The following is a 22,717-nucleotide window of genomic DNA, read 5'->3' on the forward strand; positions in this document are numbered from 1 at the left end:
GAACCACTCGGCCGAGAGACGGACATTCGGGAGCCAGGTGACTTTTGAGTCACAATCTGACAGCTCCACTTTTCATCGGATCATTGAATGGTAATAGCACAGAAGGAGACCTGTTGGCCCATCTTGTCTGTGCTGACCCTCTGAAGGAGGAATTCATCTTGCGCCACTCCCCTGCCTTTTCACCGCTCCTTTTCAGATTGAATGCCTCAATTGACGCCACCTTCACTACGTTCCGCAGGCTGTGCATGCATTCCAGATTCTAAACACACGCCGTGTAAGAAAGGTTTTCCGCCTGCCGCCTTTGTCTCTCGTGCCAATTCGTTTAAATCTGTGCCCTCTGATTCTCGATCGTCCCGCCAATGGGAGCAGTTTCTCCCGATCTTCTCTGTCCAGGCCGCTCATGGTTTTGAACTGCTCCATCGAATGAGCCTAATGGCTCACTTAAATATGGTGATTTGGATCACGCCAGCGAGGGCAAGATTCAGATTGCGACGTCTCGCCAGACTCCGTTAAATCCCGGGTGGCTTTTCAAACTTCGCAAATATCGCGAGACGCCTCTTGCGAGATTCAACAGCCTGATCCCGACACCAAGTCGGCCACGCGGTGAGTCCATTAAATCGGCCACTACAAAGACCCGTTGGGCTGAATGGCCTCTTTCTGTGCCACGGATTGTATGTAATTCTGTGCAAACAGTGAGAGTGTGTACATACATGATTTCCCGGCTCCCCCTTCCTGCCAGGATAGCCTCCACCACCTCCGACCACAATGCCAGGTTCACCCTAAAAGAGGAAGAAATGGACAAACATAAACAAAAGAAGGAAAGATTTTGCACTGAATTGGAGAGGAAAAAACGGATGATTTAATGTTACACTCGAAGCTTTAATACACGCACACGACAAAGTGAAGTTCCACACCCTTTATGTGTTGTTGAAGAGGAAGTGTGTACAGACCTTTTCTCCCCGTGGACCGACTGGGCCAACTGATCCTGGTAGCCCATGCTCCCCCTGAAACAAGAAACTGATATTTTACCATCAACAGTGGTCAGTATCCTCCTGGATGGGCACAGACCTCGCCAACATGGGTACCAGGAATAAATGGCATGCCTTTCACAACCTCAAGACATCTCAAACCTTTACAGCCATGAAGTATTTTTTTGAAGCGTGTCAATATTGTAACGCAGGAAATACTGCAGCCAATTTCTGTATAGCACGTTCCACAAACAACAATGTGATACTGACATGGTAATCTGCTATCAGTGAGGTTAACTGAGGGATAAATGACGGTCAGGACGGTCATGTGAGAGTACCTTTAAGTTATGGGTGTTTAAGAAATGCATCTTTAAGAAATGAGTGTTTATCAGTGATGTCTGAGTGTGGGTGGAGCTTGGCTGTCTCTCAGCTTTTTACTTTTGTTTTAGGCTGTTTGCTGCAGGGTGTGTTTTAGTTTCGTTTTCAGAGCTGGATAGCTGCAGTCACAGCCAGAAGATGTATGAGTCTCTCTCTCTCTCTGTAATCTAAAGACTGAAAATCGATCCTTTGGTGATTTAAAACTAATAACTGCTCTCAGTAGTGACTTTAACCTGATGTGCTTCTGTTAAAAGTTTTGTTTTTAAGTCTTATGGGTGTTAAAAGGACAGTTTACGGATTACTTAGTGTTGTATTCTTTGGTGGTTGTATTTGAATTAATGGTTGCTAAGTTGTTCACTGTAATGTTTTAAAAAGTTTCAAAAACTTGAGTTCGTAGAGTAAACATTGTTTTGCTTCAAAAAATACTTTTCCATTTCTGCTGTACCACACCTGTAGAGTGGGCCGTGTGCTCCCCATACCACAATCTATTAAAAGTTGTGGGTCAGGTGAACACCATGATACACTTTGGGGTTCTCTAAACCCTGGGCCATAACAGGACACAGGGGACAGCTCCCACAAATAGTGCCCATGGGAGTTGTGATGTAGCCTCCTGTGGTGGTGTGTTACAGATCACTCAGGGAGTCCAGGTTGCTGGGGCAACATGCATGTGCTTCTACATGCATGTTGTAATCTGGAGCTATGGAAAGTGATGGTAGAGACTCCAACTTTCTTTCCATCACACAGGTGACCTGGAACCTCTTCCAATCTTACCACCTGCCGTTTGCTGTGTGTTTAAAAGATTTGCAGATTAATAATCAACCTGTTTAGCCATATAAGGAGCACACCTTCCTTGACCATCAAGCCCTAGATTGGGCCATGAGCCTGGAGCTCTGACTCAGAGGCCGTGATGCTACCCACTGAGCCACAGGACCTCCATGCAGTCTCCAGTACGGACACAGAACTCGACAGGTTAGGTGATAAGGGGATGAAATCCCTCTTTTGGTGGAAGATGGGATGGGAGAATGATCGCTTTCTCACTCACTAACAGAGCCACTGTGTGGCCAGTTACCCATTCAACACTGAAACAACAGGGATGGCCATAACAGACTCCAGTTGACAAAATTCCACTGACAGATGTTAAAGCGAAGGAAGATGTGATTGCAATCACCTCGGTTATATTTATACTCACCCGCTGTCCTTGCAATCCCGGGGTCCCTTGACTCCCCTAAACAAAAATATTTAATTACAAGGTGATCTTAGAAAAAGATTGATACAAATATGTTTATCTGAGTGAAATCCAAATGAAAATTTATTAATTGATTCTCTTTTTCCTTTTTTTAAATAAATTTAGAGTACCCAATTCATTTTTTCCAATTAATGGGCAATTTAGCGTGGCCAATCCACCTACCCTGCACATCTTTGGGTTGTGAGGATGAGACCCATGCAGACACGGGGAGAATGTGCAAACTCCACACGGACAGTGGCCCAGAGCTGGGATTGAACCTGGGACCTCTGCGCCGTAAGGCAGCAATGCTAACCACTGCGCCACCGTGCTACCTGTATTTATTCATTTATCATGTGCTGTCACGACCGCACAAAACAGTTTACTAGCTGTTGATTTGTTCCATCTGCAAAGAGGCACAGCCGCAGTCTCCAGCACCTTTTCTATAGCACAAACACCTACCAACATGTTTATTCTTTGTTCTTGGGAAATGCATATTACCCTTGAGAAACGACACGAGGAAGAACATAGATTTATTTACTCCCTTTCACCACCTTTGGGTGTCATAAATAATAGAATAACCAATCAAGTACTTTCTTGACGAGGAGTCAGTGTTGCAGCAGCCAATTTGTGCACAGCAAGATCCCACAAACAGCACTGGGATGCGTGGCCCGGTGACCTGTTTTAGCCATGTTAGTTAAAGGACGGATATTGATCGGGACGCTGGGGAGAACTCCCCCTGCTTTTTTCAAAGTCGTCCAATGGACCCTTGCACACAGCAATGAGTAAAATGGCCGGGTTTTTGAAAATTATTCATTTGCCGGATGTGTGTCTGGCTGGAAAATCGTTGCCCCTTCCTAACCGCCCTTGGGAAGGAGGTGGTGAGCCGCTATTCTGATTTGCAACTGAGTGGTTTGCTAAATCATTTCGGGGGGCAGTTAAGAGTCACCACATTGGGTTTGGAGTCACATGCAGGCCAGACCGGGTAAGGACGGCAGATTGTCTTCACCGATGGACATTAGTGAACCAGATGGGTTTTTTTTTTCTTTTTATAAATTTTAGAGTACCCAACTAAATTTTTCCAATTAAGGGGCAATTTAGCGCGGCCAATCCACCTCACCTGCACATCTTTGGGTGAAACCCACACAAGCACGGGGAGAATGTGCAAACTCCACACGGACAGTGACCCAGAGCCGGGATCGAACCTGGGACCTCGGCGCCGTGAGGCAGCAGTGCTAACCCACTGCGCCACCGTGCTGCCCAGATGGGTTTTTAAAGACAATCTAAGAGTTTCAAGGTCACTATCACTTCTTCTGAGTATGTCAAGGTGGTCAAGCCAGAATATTCTTTCAGGAGCCTCGGTATCACTATAATACCTCTTTGATATACGAGTCAGGGATTGAGTCGTTATGTGTTCCATGGTCTGCTTTCGGTGACCACAGTCGCACACAGGAGAGTTTTTAGTTTTCCATTAGTGCCATGGTCTGTATGGTTTTGATTTAGGGATTCCCATGAACATTATGAAAGGTCGAAACCAGGGAATTTCTTTGTAGGGTCTCTCTCTCAGGGTATTACCATTACTGAGAGGAACTCTCAATTCTAGATTCCATTAATTAATTGAATTTAAAAGTAGGATTTGAACCTGTGGCCGAGATTCTCCACAAATGCGAAGAATCGTAAAGGCTACCGTGAGACAGGCCGTGACCCACGGCAGCCTTCACGCCCACTTCCGGGGCCGATTCTCCCCCCCGGGCGACGCTAGGAGCGCGGCCCCGTGCGTCACGGCCTTGACGACGGTCATCAAGGCCGCATGTCAAGCGTCACGCCGGCTGACGCGGCCGATGACGTCAGCCACGCATGCGCAGGTTGGACAACGCCAACCCGTGCATGCACGGTTGGCGTCTTTTCCATCAGCCGCCCCGCAAGACGTGACGGCTTGATCTTGCAGGGCGGCGGAGGGAAAATAGTGCGTCCGTTACGGACGCATCGATCGCGGGCCTATGCCCCCCCTGGCACGGCCGTGGTACGGGCATCTGACGCCCGTTTTACGACGGCAGCAAGCAGGTGTGTTTGCTGCCGTGTTCAAACGGGCGTGAAGGCCCGGCCGCTCGGCCCATCGGCATCGGAGAATCGCCGCTCGTCGTAAAAAACGGCGAGCGGCGATTCGTGGCGTGGGTCGGGCGTGGGGGGGGAGAATAGCGGGAGGGCGTGAAAAATGTCGGGAGGCGCTCCTGCTATTCTCCCACCCGGCGTGGGGGGCGGAGAATCGCGCCCTGTGTCTCTGGATCATTAGTTAGCGCTCTAAATCACTAATCCGGTAACATAAACACCATGCTACTGTACGCCAGCTTTAGTGAGGCTGGGTGAAGAATATTTACTGGTTAGGACTGGATGGTGTTGATAGCGGCGATACGGTGGCACAGTGATTAGCACTGCTACCTCACAGTGGCAGGGACTTGGGTTTGATTTGGACCTTGGGTGACTGCGTGGAATCTGCACATTCCTCCCCGTGTCTGCGTGGGTTTCCTCCGGGTGCTCTGGTTTCCTCCCACAGTCCAAAGAAGTGCAGGTTAGGTGGATTGGCCGTGCTAAACTGCCCCTTAGTGTCCAAAGGTTAGGTGAGGTTACGGGTCGGGGGAGTGGGACTGGGTAGGGCGCTCTTTCGGAGAGTCGGTGCAGACTCAATAGGCCGAATGGCCTGCTTCGGTACTGTAGGAATTCTATGGTTGTATAAATCGATAGTCATTCTTGATTCTCTGCAGCTCCATAGGACATTCTTTTCCGTAGTTTGAGACAAAAAGATGGATTTGTTGAGTCACACTGCAGAGCAATAAGTGTCAGGCCCATTGGTGTGGGACTGGAGTCACATCGAGGCCAGACAGGATCAGGACAGCAGTGTGCTTAATTAATCAGTTGGAGTTGGTAAAACTAAGGTTATTGTGAGTGCAAACTCCCCGAGCTTTTGATTTCCCTGAAAGATCTCACTCCTGGCGCGATGTTGGCATTTGTGGGGACATTAACTACTCACAGGCAATCCAGATGAGCCTGGGTTTCCTTGCCTGCCTGGCGATCCCGGTATGCCATCTCTTCCTGGGTATCCCTGGAAATCAGACACATTCCACAAATCACTGGACTGCTCACAGGAACACAGAAACTCTGGTCGATTATTTAGCCCCTGAGCCTGCTCCACCATTCAGTGTGATCCTAACTGATTCCTGACCTAACTCCACCCACTTCCCACAATACCCTGAGTTGACAGAAACTCTACCAATTGTAGTTGTAAATATAACAATTGGCCTAGTCTCAACTGCCACTTGTTGAAGAGTGTTCTGTGTGTGTACAAGTATTTCCTACTTACACTCCAGGCAATTCTGGTCCTAACTTTAAGCTCCTGACATGTAGGCCAGAATCCCCGTCCCCCCCCCCACCGCCACACTTTGAAAGCGACTTTCCATTGGCCACCAATGGGATGTTCCTGTCCCGTTGATGTCAATGGCTATTTGCGTTGCTCGCTGGCAATGCAGCCAAGAAACACGCCACGGAAGGGGAGTCAGCCAATGGGAATAGTGGGCGGGATTGTCCGACCCCCATGCCGGGTCGGAGAATCGCTGGGGGGGGGGGGGGTGGCGTGAATCCCGCCCCGCCACCGGCTGCCGAATTCTCTGGCGTCGGGTTTTGAGCGGGTGCGGGAATCGCGCAGCACTGGTCAGGGGCCGTTGGCTGTAGCCCCCCCCCCCGGCGGTTCTCTGCTCCGCGCTGGGCCGAGCGGCCGCCCGTTTTCGGCCAGACCCACCAGCATATAGTACACCAGGTCCACACCCCACAGTGGCCTGGCCTGCGATCGGGGCCCACCGATCTGCAGGCGGGCCTGTGCCGTGGGGGCACTCTTTCCCTCCGCGCCGGCCGCTGCAAAGCTCTGCCATGGCCGGCGCGGAGACGAACACGTTGGCGCTCCTGCGCATGCGCCAATTCATGCCAGCCAGTAGAGGCCCGTCGGTGCCGGTTGGCGTGGTGCCAACCATTCCGCACCTTCCAGGCGGCCCGACACCGGAGTAGTTCACGCCACTCCTTCGCGATGGTCCAGCCCCACCCCGTCGGTTAGCGGAGAATCCCGCTCAGTTTCTCTCTATCTTGGTGACTGATTAATTCACGAATCAACCTTCGAACTTCCCAGAAATATGGGCCTAGTTTATTTAATCTGATGTCATAATTAACCCTTGGTATCCTGGAATAATTCTGGTAAACCTACACTGCACTCTCTCCTACACCTATATTCTTACCAGTCTGTTCCCTAAACACCTTCTGGTATGGTCTAACCAAAACTTAGTGTAGCTGAAGCGTGATTTCTCCCTCCCTCTTCTTGTATTCTAGTGCTCTAAATAGAAAGTCCAGCATTCTATTAGCCTTTTTGATTATTCTCTGTCCCTGTTCATGACATTTTAATGTACCTGGATTCCCTAATTGCCTTGGACCTCCACTGCTTCTCGCTTTTCACCATTTAGAAAGTACTCTCATCCATGCTTCCTAGGTTCAATTTGGACGACCTCACATTTACTTGCATCGGAATCCTCGAAGAGCGTGTGGTTACATTTGGGTAATAAATGAGGACAGGTTGCTTGTTAAGTACTCACCGCAGCTCCTTTCTCACCCTTCAGGCCTGGATGGGCTCCTTCGACGGTGCCTGGGAGCCCTGTTGCTCCAACTGGGCCACGTGGGCCTTGCGGTCCTGGCAAACCTGGACGACCCTGAACAGTAAAAGAAACACAGTAAACCATTTCAACATATTATTACCATTTCAACATATTATTACCATTTCAACATATTATTCCCTCTGATTTTAGAATTATCCATTACCTGTTACATTTAGCTTATACTTATCGGTCAGTTTCAATTCCTCCATTTATTCCTTGACCATGTTTTGATCTTAATCAGTCCACACCGTTGAGTGGGTATGCCATTGAATTAAATAAAGACTTTCTATCACCTGGGAAGTTGGACTGAAATTTTCCAAAGTACTTTTTTTCCCCCCTTATTGGCCCGGGGTTTTTTTTTTAACCTCTTTTCTTGTTTCTCTCAGGAGATCGCCAAGATGGGTGAGAGGCGTGAGGTGATGTGGCGGGTGGGATGGCAAAGAAGTGTGCGGTCATAATGGCCTGGCCAACATGTTGTGTGGAGAATGCGTATTGGACAGTCAGCCTTTTCATATGTTCACGATCTCATTACCAAACTTGCGAAGTGCCTGAGACAGCGGCAAGGAAGAGGAATAATATCGCTGACAGGGTCAGGAATGTTTGCGGAAGGTGGCCGTGAATTATAATTGCTGTCTTCCCGATCTTTAAACGGATGAAATTATGGCTCGCCCGGGATTGGATGTTGGACAAAAGAAAACTGTCAACATCGAGGCCATGGAGAAGTGATGGAAAGATGGAGCCAGGTGTCATCAGTGGGCACGTGTAAACCTAACCCTGAGTCTTCAGCTGATCTCAGCAAGGAACCACTAGGGAGAGGAGAGGGCCAAGATAAATCCTTGGGGGAATCCAAAGGTAACACTTCTTGTGAGGACAGGAAGAGAAGACACTGTTGAAGATGGTGCGGCTATAATCAAATAGAAAAGAATGCAATCAATCAAGGGAAGGTCCACACAAAGGTCAAAGTTTACAGAGGTGCTGAGAATGATCAGGAGGCCGATGGTATCCTGGTGACAGTCACATTGAGACTCCATGCGGACCATGCCAATGCTATAGCAGTGGAGGACACCTGACCTTCAAGCATCATGGGAAAGCGATGAGTTTCCTGGGGAACAGAACACCTTTGGGTTAACCTTCTGTCCGGCACTCCCAGCTTTGCCTCTTTCCCTCCAAGAAGCAGAACGGTAATCAAACATTACAACAAAGCAGAGCTGTGCAGTGTAGACTGGGGTGACAAGAAAAATCACTGAACCAACCAACATTTCTTTTTTCAGGGTGTTCTCAACTGGCAGTGAATCCCGTTATATCACTGATTCAGAATTATTAACGCATTCCTCGAGCTCTCAATTTGAGGGTCCAGTCACAGAGAGAAATATCTTCCACATTTGAAAAGGCAGGTTTGATACAACTGAGTGTCTTGTTTGGCCATTTCAGAGGGCATTAAAGACTCAACCACATTGCTGGGAGTCTGGAGTCACATGTCAGCCAGACCGGGTCAGAACGGCTGACTTCCTTCCCGAAAGGACATTAGCAAACCAAATGGCTTGTTACAAAATTCACCGGAAAATCGAATCCCTATTTTATTTATTTACTTTTTCAATAAATTTGGAGTGCCCAATTCTTTTCTTTCCAATTAAGGGGCATCCAGAGATTTTGTGCATCGGGCAAGCTGTGCAAGGCATGACAGGCAAACCAGTTAAAACTAGTCCCAAGGCCTCACGTCCAGTAGGCCTGAAACTTTATACAGGATGACCAACTGTCCCTTATTTTAAGGGATTGGCTCTTATTTTGACTCCCTGGCCTTTTGTCCCTTATTTCTGGAGCAGCTGTGGGAGGCCAAGCCCGGGGGTGTCCTCTTGCCTTTGCCTCTTTGGTTCTTCTTGTGAGCATGTGCACCGTGGCTGTGGATCACCAGGGGATATTCAGGTCACCAGCACCCCATCCTCCCACCCCCATTAGTATGTTCATCATCACCACACCCCACACCACTGGTCGAAATGCCCCATATTTTCTTTCATAAGTGTTGGTCACCCTGCTTGAATGGAATATGGGCTGCCTGCTCATTTGAATCCAAGATCCAAATGAACGTTTACACTGTCCGCCCCCCCTCCCTTCCCCCCACAATACCCCTCCCCCTCAAGCCCCAGGTATTCATCATGTCCATAGGATCCACGGAATCGCTGCAGTGCAGAAGGAGGTCATTCGGCCCATCGAGTCTGCACCAACCCTCTGAAAGAGCACCCCACCCAGGCCCACTTCCCTGCCCTATCCCCACAATCCCACACTCTTTGGGCACTGAGGGGCAATTTAGCATGGCCAATCCACCCAACCTGCACGTGTGGGAGGAAACCGGAGCACCCGGAGGAAACCCACGCAGACACGGGAAGAACGTGCAGTCACCCAAATCTAGAATCGGGCCCGGGTTCCTGTGGCTGTGGCGCAGCAGTGCTAGCTACTGTGCCACCATCCTCCCAGTTTAATACAGTATAGGTGAAAGAAAATACCCAAACAAGAGTAAACTAATTAAATAATATTGGAGAGATGTAAAGGAAAGCAACAGCAATCTAAACAGAGGAGCCAATGTTTGCTTGAGTAAAATAACCGTGCCAAATTTTGACCAAGAATTTCTACATTAAGCCACTTGTTACCGGGATACTTACGTTTCTTCCTGGTTCCCCTTTCTCACCCTGTAAAAAAACAGATACTTCCATGAAACTTATACAAAATGAAAACAAAATTCTTCACTCAGAGGGTTATGAGTCTTTGGAATTCTCACGAACGCTGCACATGCTCTGTCACTGAGTATATTTAAGGCCTGAATTTGGTGATAGAACATAGAACATACAGGGCATAAGGAGGCCATTCAGCCCATCGAGTCTGCACCAACCCACTTAAACCCTCACTTCCACCCTATCCCCCTAACCCAATAACCCCTCCCAACTTTGCTGGAGACTAAGGGCAATTTAGAATGGCCAATTTAGCACGGCCAATCCACCTAACCTGCACGTCTTTGGGCTGTGGGAGGAAACCGGAGCACCCGGAGGAAACCCACGCGGACACGGGGAGAACGTGCAGACCCAGCGGGGAATCGAACCTGGGGCCCTGGCGCTGTGAAGCCACAGTGCTAACTACTATGCTACCGTGCTGCTCCCAAAAGGGAAGAAGGAGACATGTAAACAGCTTGCAAGTGGGAGGTGACCTATTAAGAATGGTTGTCCGTCCTTAAGAGCTGCTGGCCAAAGGGATGGCCCACAACTCAGCAGTGCCACTAGGAGCAGTGGCCACCAGTAGGACTGCACCTGGAGGAAGAGCTCACATCAATGGCCACCCTTGCCATCAGGGGAGAGGGACCTAAAGTTGGCATCACAAAATAATATCTACATTCCACCAACATTTATATGGATTACGCGAGTTAAACCAGGGATGGCCTGCTGAGATTGTAGTCCTGATAATGAAAACTTAAAATGGAAATAACATAAAGATGGCTCTTGCATTGTTCCTGTGATGGGCCTGTGACTATTTGCTTTGGCAGCTTGTGCCATTGTGGGATTGTCCGTTTGGTATTTCTAGGAATCTCCTGCCTCCGTGGGTGGGATTTTCCAGTCAAATCAAATCCTGGAGGTGGTCCCATGATGTCACGCAGAGGGAGAGGGGGCGCAGGCGGGGGGGGGGGGGGGGGGGTTTCGTTCAGCAACGTTGGCGATCGCGCGATCAGAGTGTCGTTTTAAAGAGCGCCCTGACCAAAAAATAAATAAAATCAAGTGAAAGACTCCCCTTTCAAACACCACCTCTTCCACTGTCAGGAGCTGTTGTATACTCCACTGAAGTGACATTATGTCGCTGGGGGAGGGATAATGCTAACATGGGGGGGGATAAAGGAGCAGGGAAACCCGCTAATGATAGTAAAATGCACAGTAATGGGGTTCCTCACCTTTCATGGCAGGAACCTTATTTTGCCGTCGGCGGGTGGGGGGGGGGGGGGGGGGGGGGGGGGGGGTTGGAGGGGGCAATCAGAATGGAACATTCCGACCGCGTGAAAGCCACTTGGGGCCTCCTGTTGGATTCTCCACTCCTGCCGCCATTCCTGCCCAGGGCGGGAAAATCCCGGTCTCTGTCTCCCCCTCCGGAAATGCTCCAACCTCTCAGCTGCCGTTTGACACTCAGAGACTACACCAAGAATATTAAACGGGTGGAAGTTCTTTCAGGTCCAGAATGCAAGTGCTGGGGAGACTTTGATAAATACACACGGGTAACAATTCACATTCATTCACTACAAAGGGGGGATTGCAGTAATTAGAGCTCAACTCCCTGACAGGAGATGTTTTACGGGTAGAAGCTGCTACTTCCAGCAGAGCACCTGCCCCCACGAGCCCATAGGGGGGCTGCTAGGGTTCACTCGGTGGGGTCTATGCACTGGGCAGAGGGCACACCCACCAGTGGCGAAATGCCAACAGCAATGAGAAAAGGATATCAATCGGCCACTTCACTGGCTGAATAAGCCTCAGGTACATTCTCCCTTGGACAAGAGAGGTTTGAGAGGAGATTTGATATAAGTATTCAGAATCATGACAGAATCAACAAATCGGCAGTGCAGAAGGAGGCCATTCGGCCCATTGAGTCTACACCGGCTCTTGAAAGAGCACCCTACCCCAGCCCACACCCCCACCCCATCCTCGCAAGCCCACCCAACCTTTGCACACTAAGGGCCAATTTAGCATGGCCAATCCACCTAACCGACACATCTTTGGGCTGTGGGAGGAAACCGGAGCACCCGGAGGAAACCCACGCAGACACGGGGAGAACGTGAAAAACTCCACACAGGCAGTCACCCGAGGCCGGAATCAAACCCGGGTCCCTGGAGCTGTGAGGCAGCAGTGCTAACCACTGTGCCACCGTGCCGCCCACAAACAATCAATGATAGTTGCCATGGTCACCATTCACTGAGATTAGCTTCATATGCCAGATGCATTAATTGAATTCAAATTCCGCCTGTTGCCGTGATGGGATTTGAACCCACATTCCCTGAGCATTACCCTGCATCTCTGGATGATTAATCCAGTGACAATGAACACTACACCACGATCTCATAGAATGTACAGTGCAGAAGGAGGCCATTCGGTCCATCGAGTCTGCACCAGCCCTTGGAAAGAGCACCCCACCCAAGCCCACACCCCCACCCTATCCCCGTAACCCAGTAACCACACCCAATCCAACTTTTGTTTTGGACACTAAGAGCAATTTACCATGGCCAATCCACCTAGGACTGTGGGAGGAAACCGGAGCACCCGGAGGAAACCAACGCAGACATGGAGAAAGTGCAAACTCCACACTGTGCTAACCACTGTGCTCATAACAAATAGGGAGAAACTGTTCCCATTGGTGGAAAGATCAAGAACATGAGGGCACAAACTTCTGCCAATTGGACGAAAGAAGCAACAGCAACGTGAGGAAAAACATTTTTTGCACCACGAGTGATTACCGACCCGAGAGTGGGGTGAATTCAACCATGGCCTTCAAAATAGAATTGGATCATTATTTGAAGAGGAAGGATTTGCAGGGCTATGGGGATTTGGCAGGGAATGGCACTAGCTCTTGAAGAGAGCCAGCACGACGCTGATGGGCCAAATGGCCGCCTTCTACACGATAACCATTCTACGATGAGAGCATCAGCTCATTAAAACAATGCAGCTAAAAAGGCTTGTGAGGAGAGAAGACTTTTGCAGTACCCACCGTCGGACACTGGGTGGTGCAGGGGCCTGGTTTATGTATCTGGAATAAAAAGATTGCAAGGTAAATCTTACTTCCATTGAGGCAAAAGTGTACTTTTAGTTTAATGAACTTGGTTACAACAATAACAACGTTTATTAATATAGCACCTGTAACATGGCAAAATGGCATTTCCGAGGAGAGTTCTCATAAAACGTTTAGCGTGAGCAACATGAGAAAATATTAAGCCAAGTGGAAATAGGTTTAAATAATGACTTAAGGTAAGAGGCGAGAGGTTTAGGAGGAAAACACAGAGCCTCGGGCACAGGCATGGCCACCAATGTTGGAGCCATTAAGGTTGGGGACATGCAAGAGGACCCGAGGAGCTATAGGTGAAACAAAGGCAATGGGAGAGTGAGGGAGTGCAGTTACTTTGCCGCATTCACTGGTGTGAATTGTGCTAAGAAAGACTGTCACTTACATCTGGCTCGCTGGCGGCTATGCATATCACATCAGCAAGGGCCCCTTCAAACTGGGCGAGTGAGTCGAAGCTCTCTGCGTAGACAATGTTCTTGGAGTCTCCGTCGGTAACGATGCTCCTCAGTTCAGTAATATCCGCATCGCCAACGCCTACCGCGTACATATGGATGCCTAACATTGAGATGAAGGACGTAAAGAATGATGAGGTTTGAATCGCTTCCTCGGGCAGTTTATCTGGGCTTAGATGCTGAAACATGTGACACACGCACATGCTATGCAATTTCAATGAGCCACTGTCATGAACATCCCCCCCCCCCCCCCCCCCCCCCCCCCCCCCCCGCCCCGAGGAGGTTCTAGTGACGCGGTGGACCGTGACCCTACCTCTGATCCAGAAGCTCAGGGTTCCAGGCCCAATTCAGGAATTGGTGGTGACGGAAGGTCAATTGGCAACGTGGCCAAATAGGTTGATCATCAACCTGTAAATCTACCTAACTTGCACATCTTTGGACTGTGGGAGGAAACCGGAGCACCCGGAGGAAACCCACGCACACACGGGGAGGATGTGCAGACTCCGCACAGACAGTGACCCAAGCCGGAATCGAACCTGGGACCCTGGAGCTGTGAAGCGATTGCGCTATCCACAATGCTACCGTGCTGCCCACAATGCTACCGTGCTGCCCACAATGCTACTGTGCAGAGACACCCACACTGGTGGGAGGAAGGGTATTCCGCAATATTTAAAATTCTCTTATGCCCATTGGCAAAGCGATCATTTGTTGCCAGTCACTAATTGAACATAGCAGCATGCTATTTCAGAGGGCAGTTAATAATAATAATCTTTCTTATTGTCACAAGTAGGCTTACATTAACGCTGCAAGGAAGTTACTGTGGAAATCCCCTCGTCGCCACATTCCGGCGCCTGTTCGGGTACACAGAGGGAGAATTCAGAATGTCCAATTCACCTTACAAGCACGTTTTTTGGGACTTGTGGGAGGAAACTGGAGAGCCCGGAGGAAACCCAGGCAGACACGGGGAGGACGTGCAGACTCCGTGCAGGCAGTAATCCTTAGCCGGGAATCGAACCCGGGTCCCTGGCGCTGTGAAGCAATAGTGCTAACCAAAGTGTCAGCCACACTGTTCTTGGCCTTGGGTCGCATGTAGATCAGTAGGGTTCCTTCTCAAAAGGGTGAGGAACCAGAAGGATTTTTAAATGACGCTGATAGTTTATGTGGCCAAAATTACAGAGACTCGCTTTACAGTCCAGACCTATTGGCCAGAGTTCTCCCGACATTCTCTGGTGGTCGAAATCTCTGGTCACACCGATATCGCATGCCAGGCAACATGAGGCGGCTTCAATGGAAAATCCTGTTGACAGCAATGGGAGCAGAGAATCCTGCCCGCCAGCAAACGTGCGCTACCTCCCACTGCTGAGAAACACATGGCTGGGAGTCTGGAAAATTCTGTCCATTATTTAAATTCCATGGTGGGATTTGAATCGATGTCCCCAGGGCATTCAACATGGGGATTACTGGTCCAGTGTCATCCCCATTGTGCCACCACCTCCCCCACGCTGTGGTTCAGTCGCATTGAACAAACAATAGATTCCAAGTCAGGATGGTGTGAGACTTAGAGCGGGAATATGGCAGGTGGTGTTCCCATTCACTTTGATCCATGCCACAAAAAAAAATCATGTAATCATACAGGTCAAAAGGATATCATTCGGCCCATCTTCCCTGTGTCAGCCCCTTGAAACAGCCATCCAGTTAATTCCACCATGCTCCCAGCTTTCCTCTTAGCCCTGCAAAGCGTTTCCCTTCGTGTCTTCTTCTGGGTGTTGGAGGCCTTGGATTTGGGAGGTGCTACATTCCCATTTCCTTTGCAAAAGGGGTTGAGTGTTTTAATTCTGCTAGTGTTTGTCAGTGAGCAATTCCACATTCCAACAAACCTCTGCATATATATATGTTTGAAAAATTCTCCTACTTTCCTCCCTGTGACAATGTGACTCACCTCCACCCCCAGCCCCAAAGAAATCCGTTCAGTGAACGAGGTGAGGGAGAGATGAGGAATACAGGAACATACCTGCAGCCTGTGCCCTCCTGACAGCCTCAGTAACTCTGTCTTCTGACTTCCCGTCTGTCAGCAGCACCAACAGGAAAGGGACCTGTGGCCTCCGCCCTGCCCCGAGAAATACGTAATCCAGGACAAAATTGATCGCTTTCCCTGTGGAAGAACAGAACAGGAGATAATAAAGGGAAAAGAAAATAATTCACAAAGTTACACACAACGTTCAACATCAGTATCCCAATGAGACTTGTAACCAAACTCTGCAATCTTGGACTTGACCGCTCCCCGTGCAGCTGGATCCATGACTTCCTCAGCAACAGACCGCAATCTGTCAGGATCGGCAACATCACCTCCTCCACAATAGTCCTCAACACCGGAACCCCGCAAGGATGTGTGCTCAGTCCTCTACTGTACTCCCTATACACAGACACGACTGTATAGCAAGGTTTAACTCCAACTCAATCTATAAGTTTATGGATGATACAATTGGTGGGTCGTATCTCAAACAACGACAAATCAGACTACAGAAGGGAGATAGATCACTTGGTTGCATGGTGCACCGAAAACAACCTCTCTCGGAATGTCAGAAAGGCCAAGGAACTGATCATCGACTTCAGGAAGTGCAGCACGACACACACTCCTGTCTGCATCAATGGCTCCGAAGTAGAGATGGTCAATAGCTTTAGGTTCCTGGGGTTCACCATCCCCAAAAGTCTGTGCCGGTCCACTCACGTTGATGCAACAGTCAAGAAAGCCCACAACGGCTCTACTTCCTACAGAAGTGAAAGAAATTTGGCATGTGAAAAAATGAAAATGAAAACGCTTATTGTCACGAGTAGGCTTCAATGAAGTTACTGTGAAAAGCCCCTAGTCGCCACATTCCGGCGCCTGTTCGGAAAGGCTGTTACGGGAATCGAACCGTGCTGCTGGCCTACCTTGGTCTGCTTTCAAAGCCAGCGATTTAGTCCAGTGTGCTGAGCAGCCCCAGTTGTCTGCATCGACTCTCACAAACATCTACAGATGTGCGATAGAGAGCATCCTATCCGGCTGCATCACAGCCTGGTATGGCAACTGCTCGGTCCAAGATTGCAAGAAACTGCAGAGTGTGGTGAACTCAGCCCAACGCATCACACAAGCTGGTCACCCCCACATTGATTCTGTGTACACCTCTCGCTGTCTCAGGAAGGCAGACAGCATTATCAGAGGCCCCTCCCATGCAGTCATTGCCTTCTTCCTGACCCTTCCATCAGGCAGAAGGTACAGAAGTCTGAAGACCCACACATCCAGACATAGGAACAGCTTCTTCCCCACAGCTACAAGACCCCTCAACGACTCCCCCTCGGACTGAAAGAACACTATTCACAACAACCTATGCTGCTCTTGCTCATGTATTTGCTTTGTTTGGCCCCTTGTTCCGCACTGTATCCAATCACTGTTTGTCGATGTACCATTTGTCAATGTACTCTGTCGATTATTCTTTTGTCTACTATGTACGTACTGTATACGTTCCCTCGGCCGCAGAAAAATACTTTTCACTGCACATGTGATAATAAATTAAATCAAATCAAAATCAAATCAAATACAGCACGTCCCATGACCTTGGGAAACGTGGCAACCAGTTCAGGCAAAGCACAACCCCACAAAACCACAAACAATCAATGATTAGCCGATCTGATTTGATTTTATTAGCATCAGCTGAGAGATCAATACCAGGGAGAATTCCCAATGTTTCTCCTGAATCGCCTACAGGGTGTCGGTTTAACATCTCCACCAAGATTGTGATGGCGAACTGTGCAAGAAATGGCTCAAACAATCCTGAGGTACAGATAGCCTGCTTTTAAAAACAAGCAAACACCGAACGGTGCTGGCCTTAACATGACGGAACATGTAAGTGTTCTAAATGTATGTGACTGGACGGATTATTGTCTGCTGCACTGAAAGATTAACGTACAAAGGCACCATGTTTAAAGAGAGAATGACTTCAATCAGCAATTTGGAAAGAAACGAGGGAACAAAAATCTGTGCTTGGCAATCCAGGAAGTTCCGCTTAAGCTGCCCCTTCAATGGTGGGATTCAGTCACTCACTGGGTTTGCAAGGCCAATGGAAGAGCATTCATTAACCATGGACAAACCTCTCTGGCATTCTGCATAACCGTAATGGCCGGACGTTCTGATGCCCATTCATCCTTGGCAGAACGGGCTGGGTCGCCATGTAGCCATGCACCCCCAACCCTGCGCCTCCTGTTGCATACAGTCCGCAACCCACTATGTGATGAAGCCCATTTTCCGCAGTGGGGGGTAAAAATGTCCAATAAAAAATATTATTTCCTATGGGGGCGCAAGTCACTTCATTGAGCTGGATCCCACGCTTAATGTTTTATTATTATTCATGGGATGTAAGCATCACCGAAAAAGGACAGCATCTATTGCCCTTGAAACAGTGATAGTGAACCATCTTCTTGAACCATTGTCATCCTTGGGATGTAGGTATATCCACAAGGATCTCTATAACTGGGTCCTTGACCTCCTCATCAACAGATCGCAATCTGTCAGGATAGGTAACAGCAACTCCTCCACAATAGTCCTCAACACCGGAACGCCGCAAGGATGTGTGATCAGTCAACGAAGCAAAGTACTGCGGATGCCGGAGATTGGAAATAAAAACAGAAAATGCTGAAACCGGTTCCAAAGAAGAGTCGTATCGGACTCAAAAATTTATCTCTCCTTCTCTCTCCACCGATGCTGCTGGACCTGCTGGGATTTGCCACACTTCCTGTTTTTAAAGAGTTATGACTCAATCGTGCAGGAGGCCACATTAAAAATGGATATCAGATTTCTCACTTGACTGGATAGGCCAGCATTTATTGCCTATCCCCAGTTTCCATTAGGAAGGTGGTGGTGAGCGGTCTTCTTGAACAGCTGCAGTCCCTCGGGTGTTGGCACACCCACAGTGCTGTTAAAGAAGGAATTCCAGGATTTTGAGCCAGCGACAGTGAAGGAACGCCGATATATTTCCAAGTCAGGATGTTGAGTAGCCTGGAGGGGAAACTCCAGGTGGTGGTCATCCCAGGGATGTGCTGTTCTTTAAGATCAGGGTCAACATTCCTGTCTTGACAGTGGCTCCTACTGCTACAGTAGGACCTTACCAATCCTGGTACCTGCCTCCCATCGTGCCAGCCTGTATGGCTGAGACCACCCCTGTGGCAGCAGGAACGGAACCAGCACGTCACCGTTATAAACCACTTCCTCATCACAGATCCCACAGCCCGCCCTCCCGGCTTCAATCGGCCACGCCAACACCGGGCACTCCTCAACCGTTTCCGCAATGGCCAAGGCTAGGGATCCCAGACTGCAGCCATGGTGCCCCCCAACCCTAACCCCCCAATCAATGACTCACATCACTGAACACTGCCCCTTGACAAGATTCAGCAGACGGCTCAGAGAGCTCCATTTAACCATTGCCGGAAGCTATTGTCGGCTTGATGATTACTGCACATGCTGAAGCAAAAATGCCCAACGCTGTGCTGACAATAAAGGGCAGTGTCACCTTATGTGAAGAAGGCCACCCTCCTCCCAATCATGTTGTCAACAGCCGCCCTCTGAGAAGTCACCCGATTTAACCACCGTGTGGGCGGAATGGAATCGGCAAGGACTGTTAGCCGAATCAACCGCACCTTCTGGAGGATGGGTCACTTCATCTCACTGAGAGCATCATCCTCCTCAAAATCGCTGGGTTCCATTAAGGCCGGTGTAATGAGTTCCTGCCTCTGGGTTAATTGTATATCAAGAGGGTGTTAAATGTATTCAGGAGATGAGCATCCATCAGAGACTCTCACACACATATACACACACACACACACACAATCACCCATATAGGAACAAGAAGAAAGTTTGCTCGTTGGTTAGAGGTGCATTTTTGGAATCTGTGGGTGGGATTTTCCGGCTGGCGGGGCTCCCCCTCTCCCCCCCCCCCCCCCCCCCCCCCACCCCCCCAGCCAAAACACCCGCAACGTCTGCCGCAGACTAGGATACACCACCAGCCTATCCAGAGGGTCCATTCTCTGAGAGCACTCTCTACGCCAAGCGGCACTCGGATACTCTACCTGTTCGTGTTCCACCTCCCTGATACGGAAGTTCTCTTATGGCCTGCAGCAGCTCCTGGTGGGTGCTAAGTTTACCGAGTGGAAATTCAATCTTCGACTGACTGCTGTACTGGACCACGGACACCTGCACCAGAGACATGGGAAACAATTACTGGGTTAACTAATTGTCTTGTCAACCAAACCACTAAATGGAACAGACACGACTCTATTACCTTTTGTTAAGTTTTAGAGTCGCTCAGTCTCAGATATTAATGGTTGTTTTTTCACCTCTGTCACTCAGGCTAATGGATTTAAAGCCTCCCTACTCTTCTATTACGCTCCTGTATTATCTTTTATTACACTTCTCTGTGTTTTTCGATATACTACGGAGTGTCATATGTGTTACTCAAACCTTGGTTACTGATGAGGTCTTCTGGATCTCGATGAAGACTCAAACTCGTCCAGTAGTAACAAAAGGTTTATGGAGTAACAATAATTGTGTGAGTTCTTTACTTTAACATTGATACTAGTAATAAGATCAACAAGATCTAACTACAGTAACTAGGCGTAACTCCACTAACCAGCTGAGCTAATCTGATACTCCTGTCCTGCTCACAGTACATCCAAAAGAGAGCGAGAGAGACACAATGTGGTTGCCTTTATACCCCTGTTGGTCCGGCCCTCGAGTGATCACCTGGTGCTACTGATTACACATTAACCCCTTATGTAGATACACATACAGAGATCACTACAACTACTTGTTAACAATAGAGTCCCTACAATGCAGAAGGAGGCCATTTGGCCCATCGAGTCTGCGCCAACCGTCTAAAGGAGCAAGCTACCTAGGCCCATTCTCCTGCCACCCCAGAGCCTAACCTGCATATCTTTGGGCACTAATGGGCAATTTAGCATGGCCAATCCATCTAACCTGCACATCTTGGGACTGGGGGAGGAAACCGGAGCGCCCGGTTGAAAAACACACAGACGCGGGGAGAATGTGTAAACTCCACACAATCACCCAAGCCCGGAATTGAACCCGGATCCCTGGCGCTGTGAGGCAGCTGTGCTAACCACTGTGCCACCGTGCCGCCCTCTGATAATCTGAATTTGTGGAGAACCTTTAGTGAAGGTGCCTCACAGGTATGTGATCAGATAAAAGTCTGACACCAGGGAGATATTAGGAATGATGGCCAGGTTCGGGGTCGTGGCAGCAGCAACCCGGGGGGGGGGGGGGGGGGGGGGGGGGGCAGCAAGGGTCGTGGGGGGACATGCACGACTGTAACGCGGGCATGTCTGCTCGCTGCTCATGTCTGAAACTGTAGGCTGCCTTGTTTGTTAAGTTGTTGCTTGGGGGGGGGGGGGGGGGGGGGGGAGGACTGGTGCGCGCGAGAGGGCGGGCGAGGGAGGGATATTTGCCTAGAGGGATTGTGTTGTAAATAATTTAAAAAATTAGTAGGGGTAAATGTTTGTATGGAAAAACTCTTTCAATAAAAATTATTTTAAAAAAAAAGGAATGATGGCCAGAATCTTGGTCCAAGAGTTGCAATGAGAACTGACTTAATGCAGTTTGATCAATTAACGAAACAACATATCCCCAGACTGCCCACAGGCCGGCAGTTTGACTTGCAAACGCCACATTGATGGCTGATGTTAGTGGAAATGTCATCCTGTTACGGCAGAAGGCAGTATTGGTATTGATTTTTCTGATGTTCAGGCTATATAGCTTGGCACTCTCCACACATGCCCTCTAGAAACGGGATCGAGACTGTGTTACGAGTGAAAATGAAAGTCAACTGAGAGACTGTTCACTTAGTCTATTAGCCTGGATTGAAGTCCAACTCAGATCACAGAAGTGAAATGACCATCCACTATGTTTCCCCAGCAGTTAAACTTCTGTTGACATGTTTATTATCAGCATAATGGGAGACTCTAAATTGGATGCTCTCTATTTGGACTCACAAAGTCTTCATCTCGCAAATACAAGCTGTTGAGCCTAACTTTCAAAACACTATGGGCGCGATTTAATGGCTTGGTTGCGTCGACTTGGTGATGCGGCGAGGCCGCTGAATCTCACGAGAGGCCTCTCGCGAGATTGGCGATGTTCAAAATGTTTCGTGAGTTTTTACGGAATCTCATGAGGGGACCCAATCTGGATCACACCCTCCAAATTAGCATATTTAAGTGAACAGTTAGGCTAATTTAAATACCTATTGGCCGCATCTTGGAGACCAATCCTCTATCCATGCTCACATACTACCCCCAATACGATGGGCTCTGATCTTATTAAGTAGCCTTTTGTGTGGTACCTTATCAAATGCAAATCATCTTAAAACCTTTGATTCCCAACCCTTCCACCAATGGGATCTTTCCCCATGATTTTGAACATATTTATCAAATCTCCCTGAGCTTTCTCTTCTCCAACTTCATGTCCGTAGTTTGGCGCAAACCCATGACCTTCTGCTCCAGCTACCAATTGAGACAAGCTGACAGTTCAGTAAACCCCAGAGTCAAATAAACTTAATCTCTTTTGATGTTTGGATTGCCCATGAGAACTCAACAAAGCAACAGCCAGTTCTCTCACTGCTAACGAAGAGTATTGGGGAAGAATAGGCCTACCTGAGTTGCATCAGTCCCGATGTGAGGTAGATGAGAAACCACATTGTACAGGAACTGTTTCACTTTCTGGAAGTTGTTCTGTTCAATACTCCAGGATCCATCGACCAGGAACACAATGTCAGCCCGTGCTCTACTACACACTGCAAGCAACGCAAAGCAAATTAGTCCCATCGGACATTAGGAGAAGCAGCAGCAGAAGGCCATCCTGCCCCTCAAGGCCTTGACTCCAGCAGTCAACAAAATCATACAAAGATACAAATTAAGAGTAGGAAGAGGCCATAGGCGGCTCGGTGGCACAATGGTTAGCACTGCTGACTCACGGCGGCTAGGACCCGGGTTCGATCCCAGCCCTCGGTCACTGTCCGTGTGGAGTTTGCAAATTCTCCCCGTGCCTGTGTGGGTTTCCTCCGGGTGCTCCGGTTTCCTCCCACAGTCCAAAGATGTGCAGGTTAGGTGGATTGGCTATGCTAAATTGCCCCTTAATTGGAATTTTTTTTAAAAAAGCAGTAGGAG

General features: G+C 48.9%; 1 protein-coding gene across 1 annotated transcript in view; it reads right to left on the reverse strand.

Moving 5' to 3' along the window:
• Nucleotides 1–22,717, reverse strand: part of col7a1 (collagen, type VII, alpha 1) — a 408,534-nt gene that overhangs the window by 227,817 nt on the left and 158,000 nt on the right. The window contains exons 29-39 of the mRNA XM_038812016.1: nt 22,205–22,344; nt 19,610–19,733; nt 15,522–15,662; nt 13,444–13,613; nt 12,987–13,025; nt 9,917–9,943; nt 7,200–7,313; nt 5,597–5,668; nt 2,536–2,571; nt 951–1,004; nt 711–779 (exon numbers count right to left, since the gene is read on the reverse strand). Of these exons, the coding sequence (XP_038667944.1) occupies nt 711–779; nt 951–1,004; nt 2,536–2,571; nt 5,597–5,668; nt 7,200–7,313; nt 9,917–9,943; nt 12,987–13,025; nt 13,444–13,613; nt 15,522–15,662; nt 19,610–19,733; nt 22,205–22,344 (986 nt within the window). The remainder of the gene's footprint in view (nt 1–710; nt 780–950; nt 1,005–2,535; nt 2,572–5,596; nt 5,669–7,199; nt 7,314–9,916; nt 9,944–12,986; nt 13,026–13,443; nt 13,614–15,521; nt 15,663–19,609; nt 19,734–22,204; nt 22,345–22,717) is intronic.

Source organism: Scyliorhinus canicula, chromosome 11 (genome assembly GCF_902713615.1).
Source record: "Scyliorhinus canicula chromosome 11, sScyCan1.1, whole genome shotgun sequence".
Lineage (NCBI taxonomy): Eukaryota > Metazoa > Chordata > Chondrichthyes > Carcharhiniformes > Scyliorhinidae > Scyliorhinus > Scyliorhinus canicula.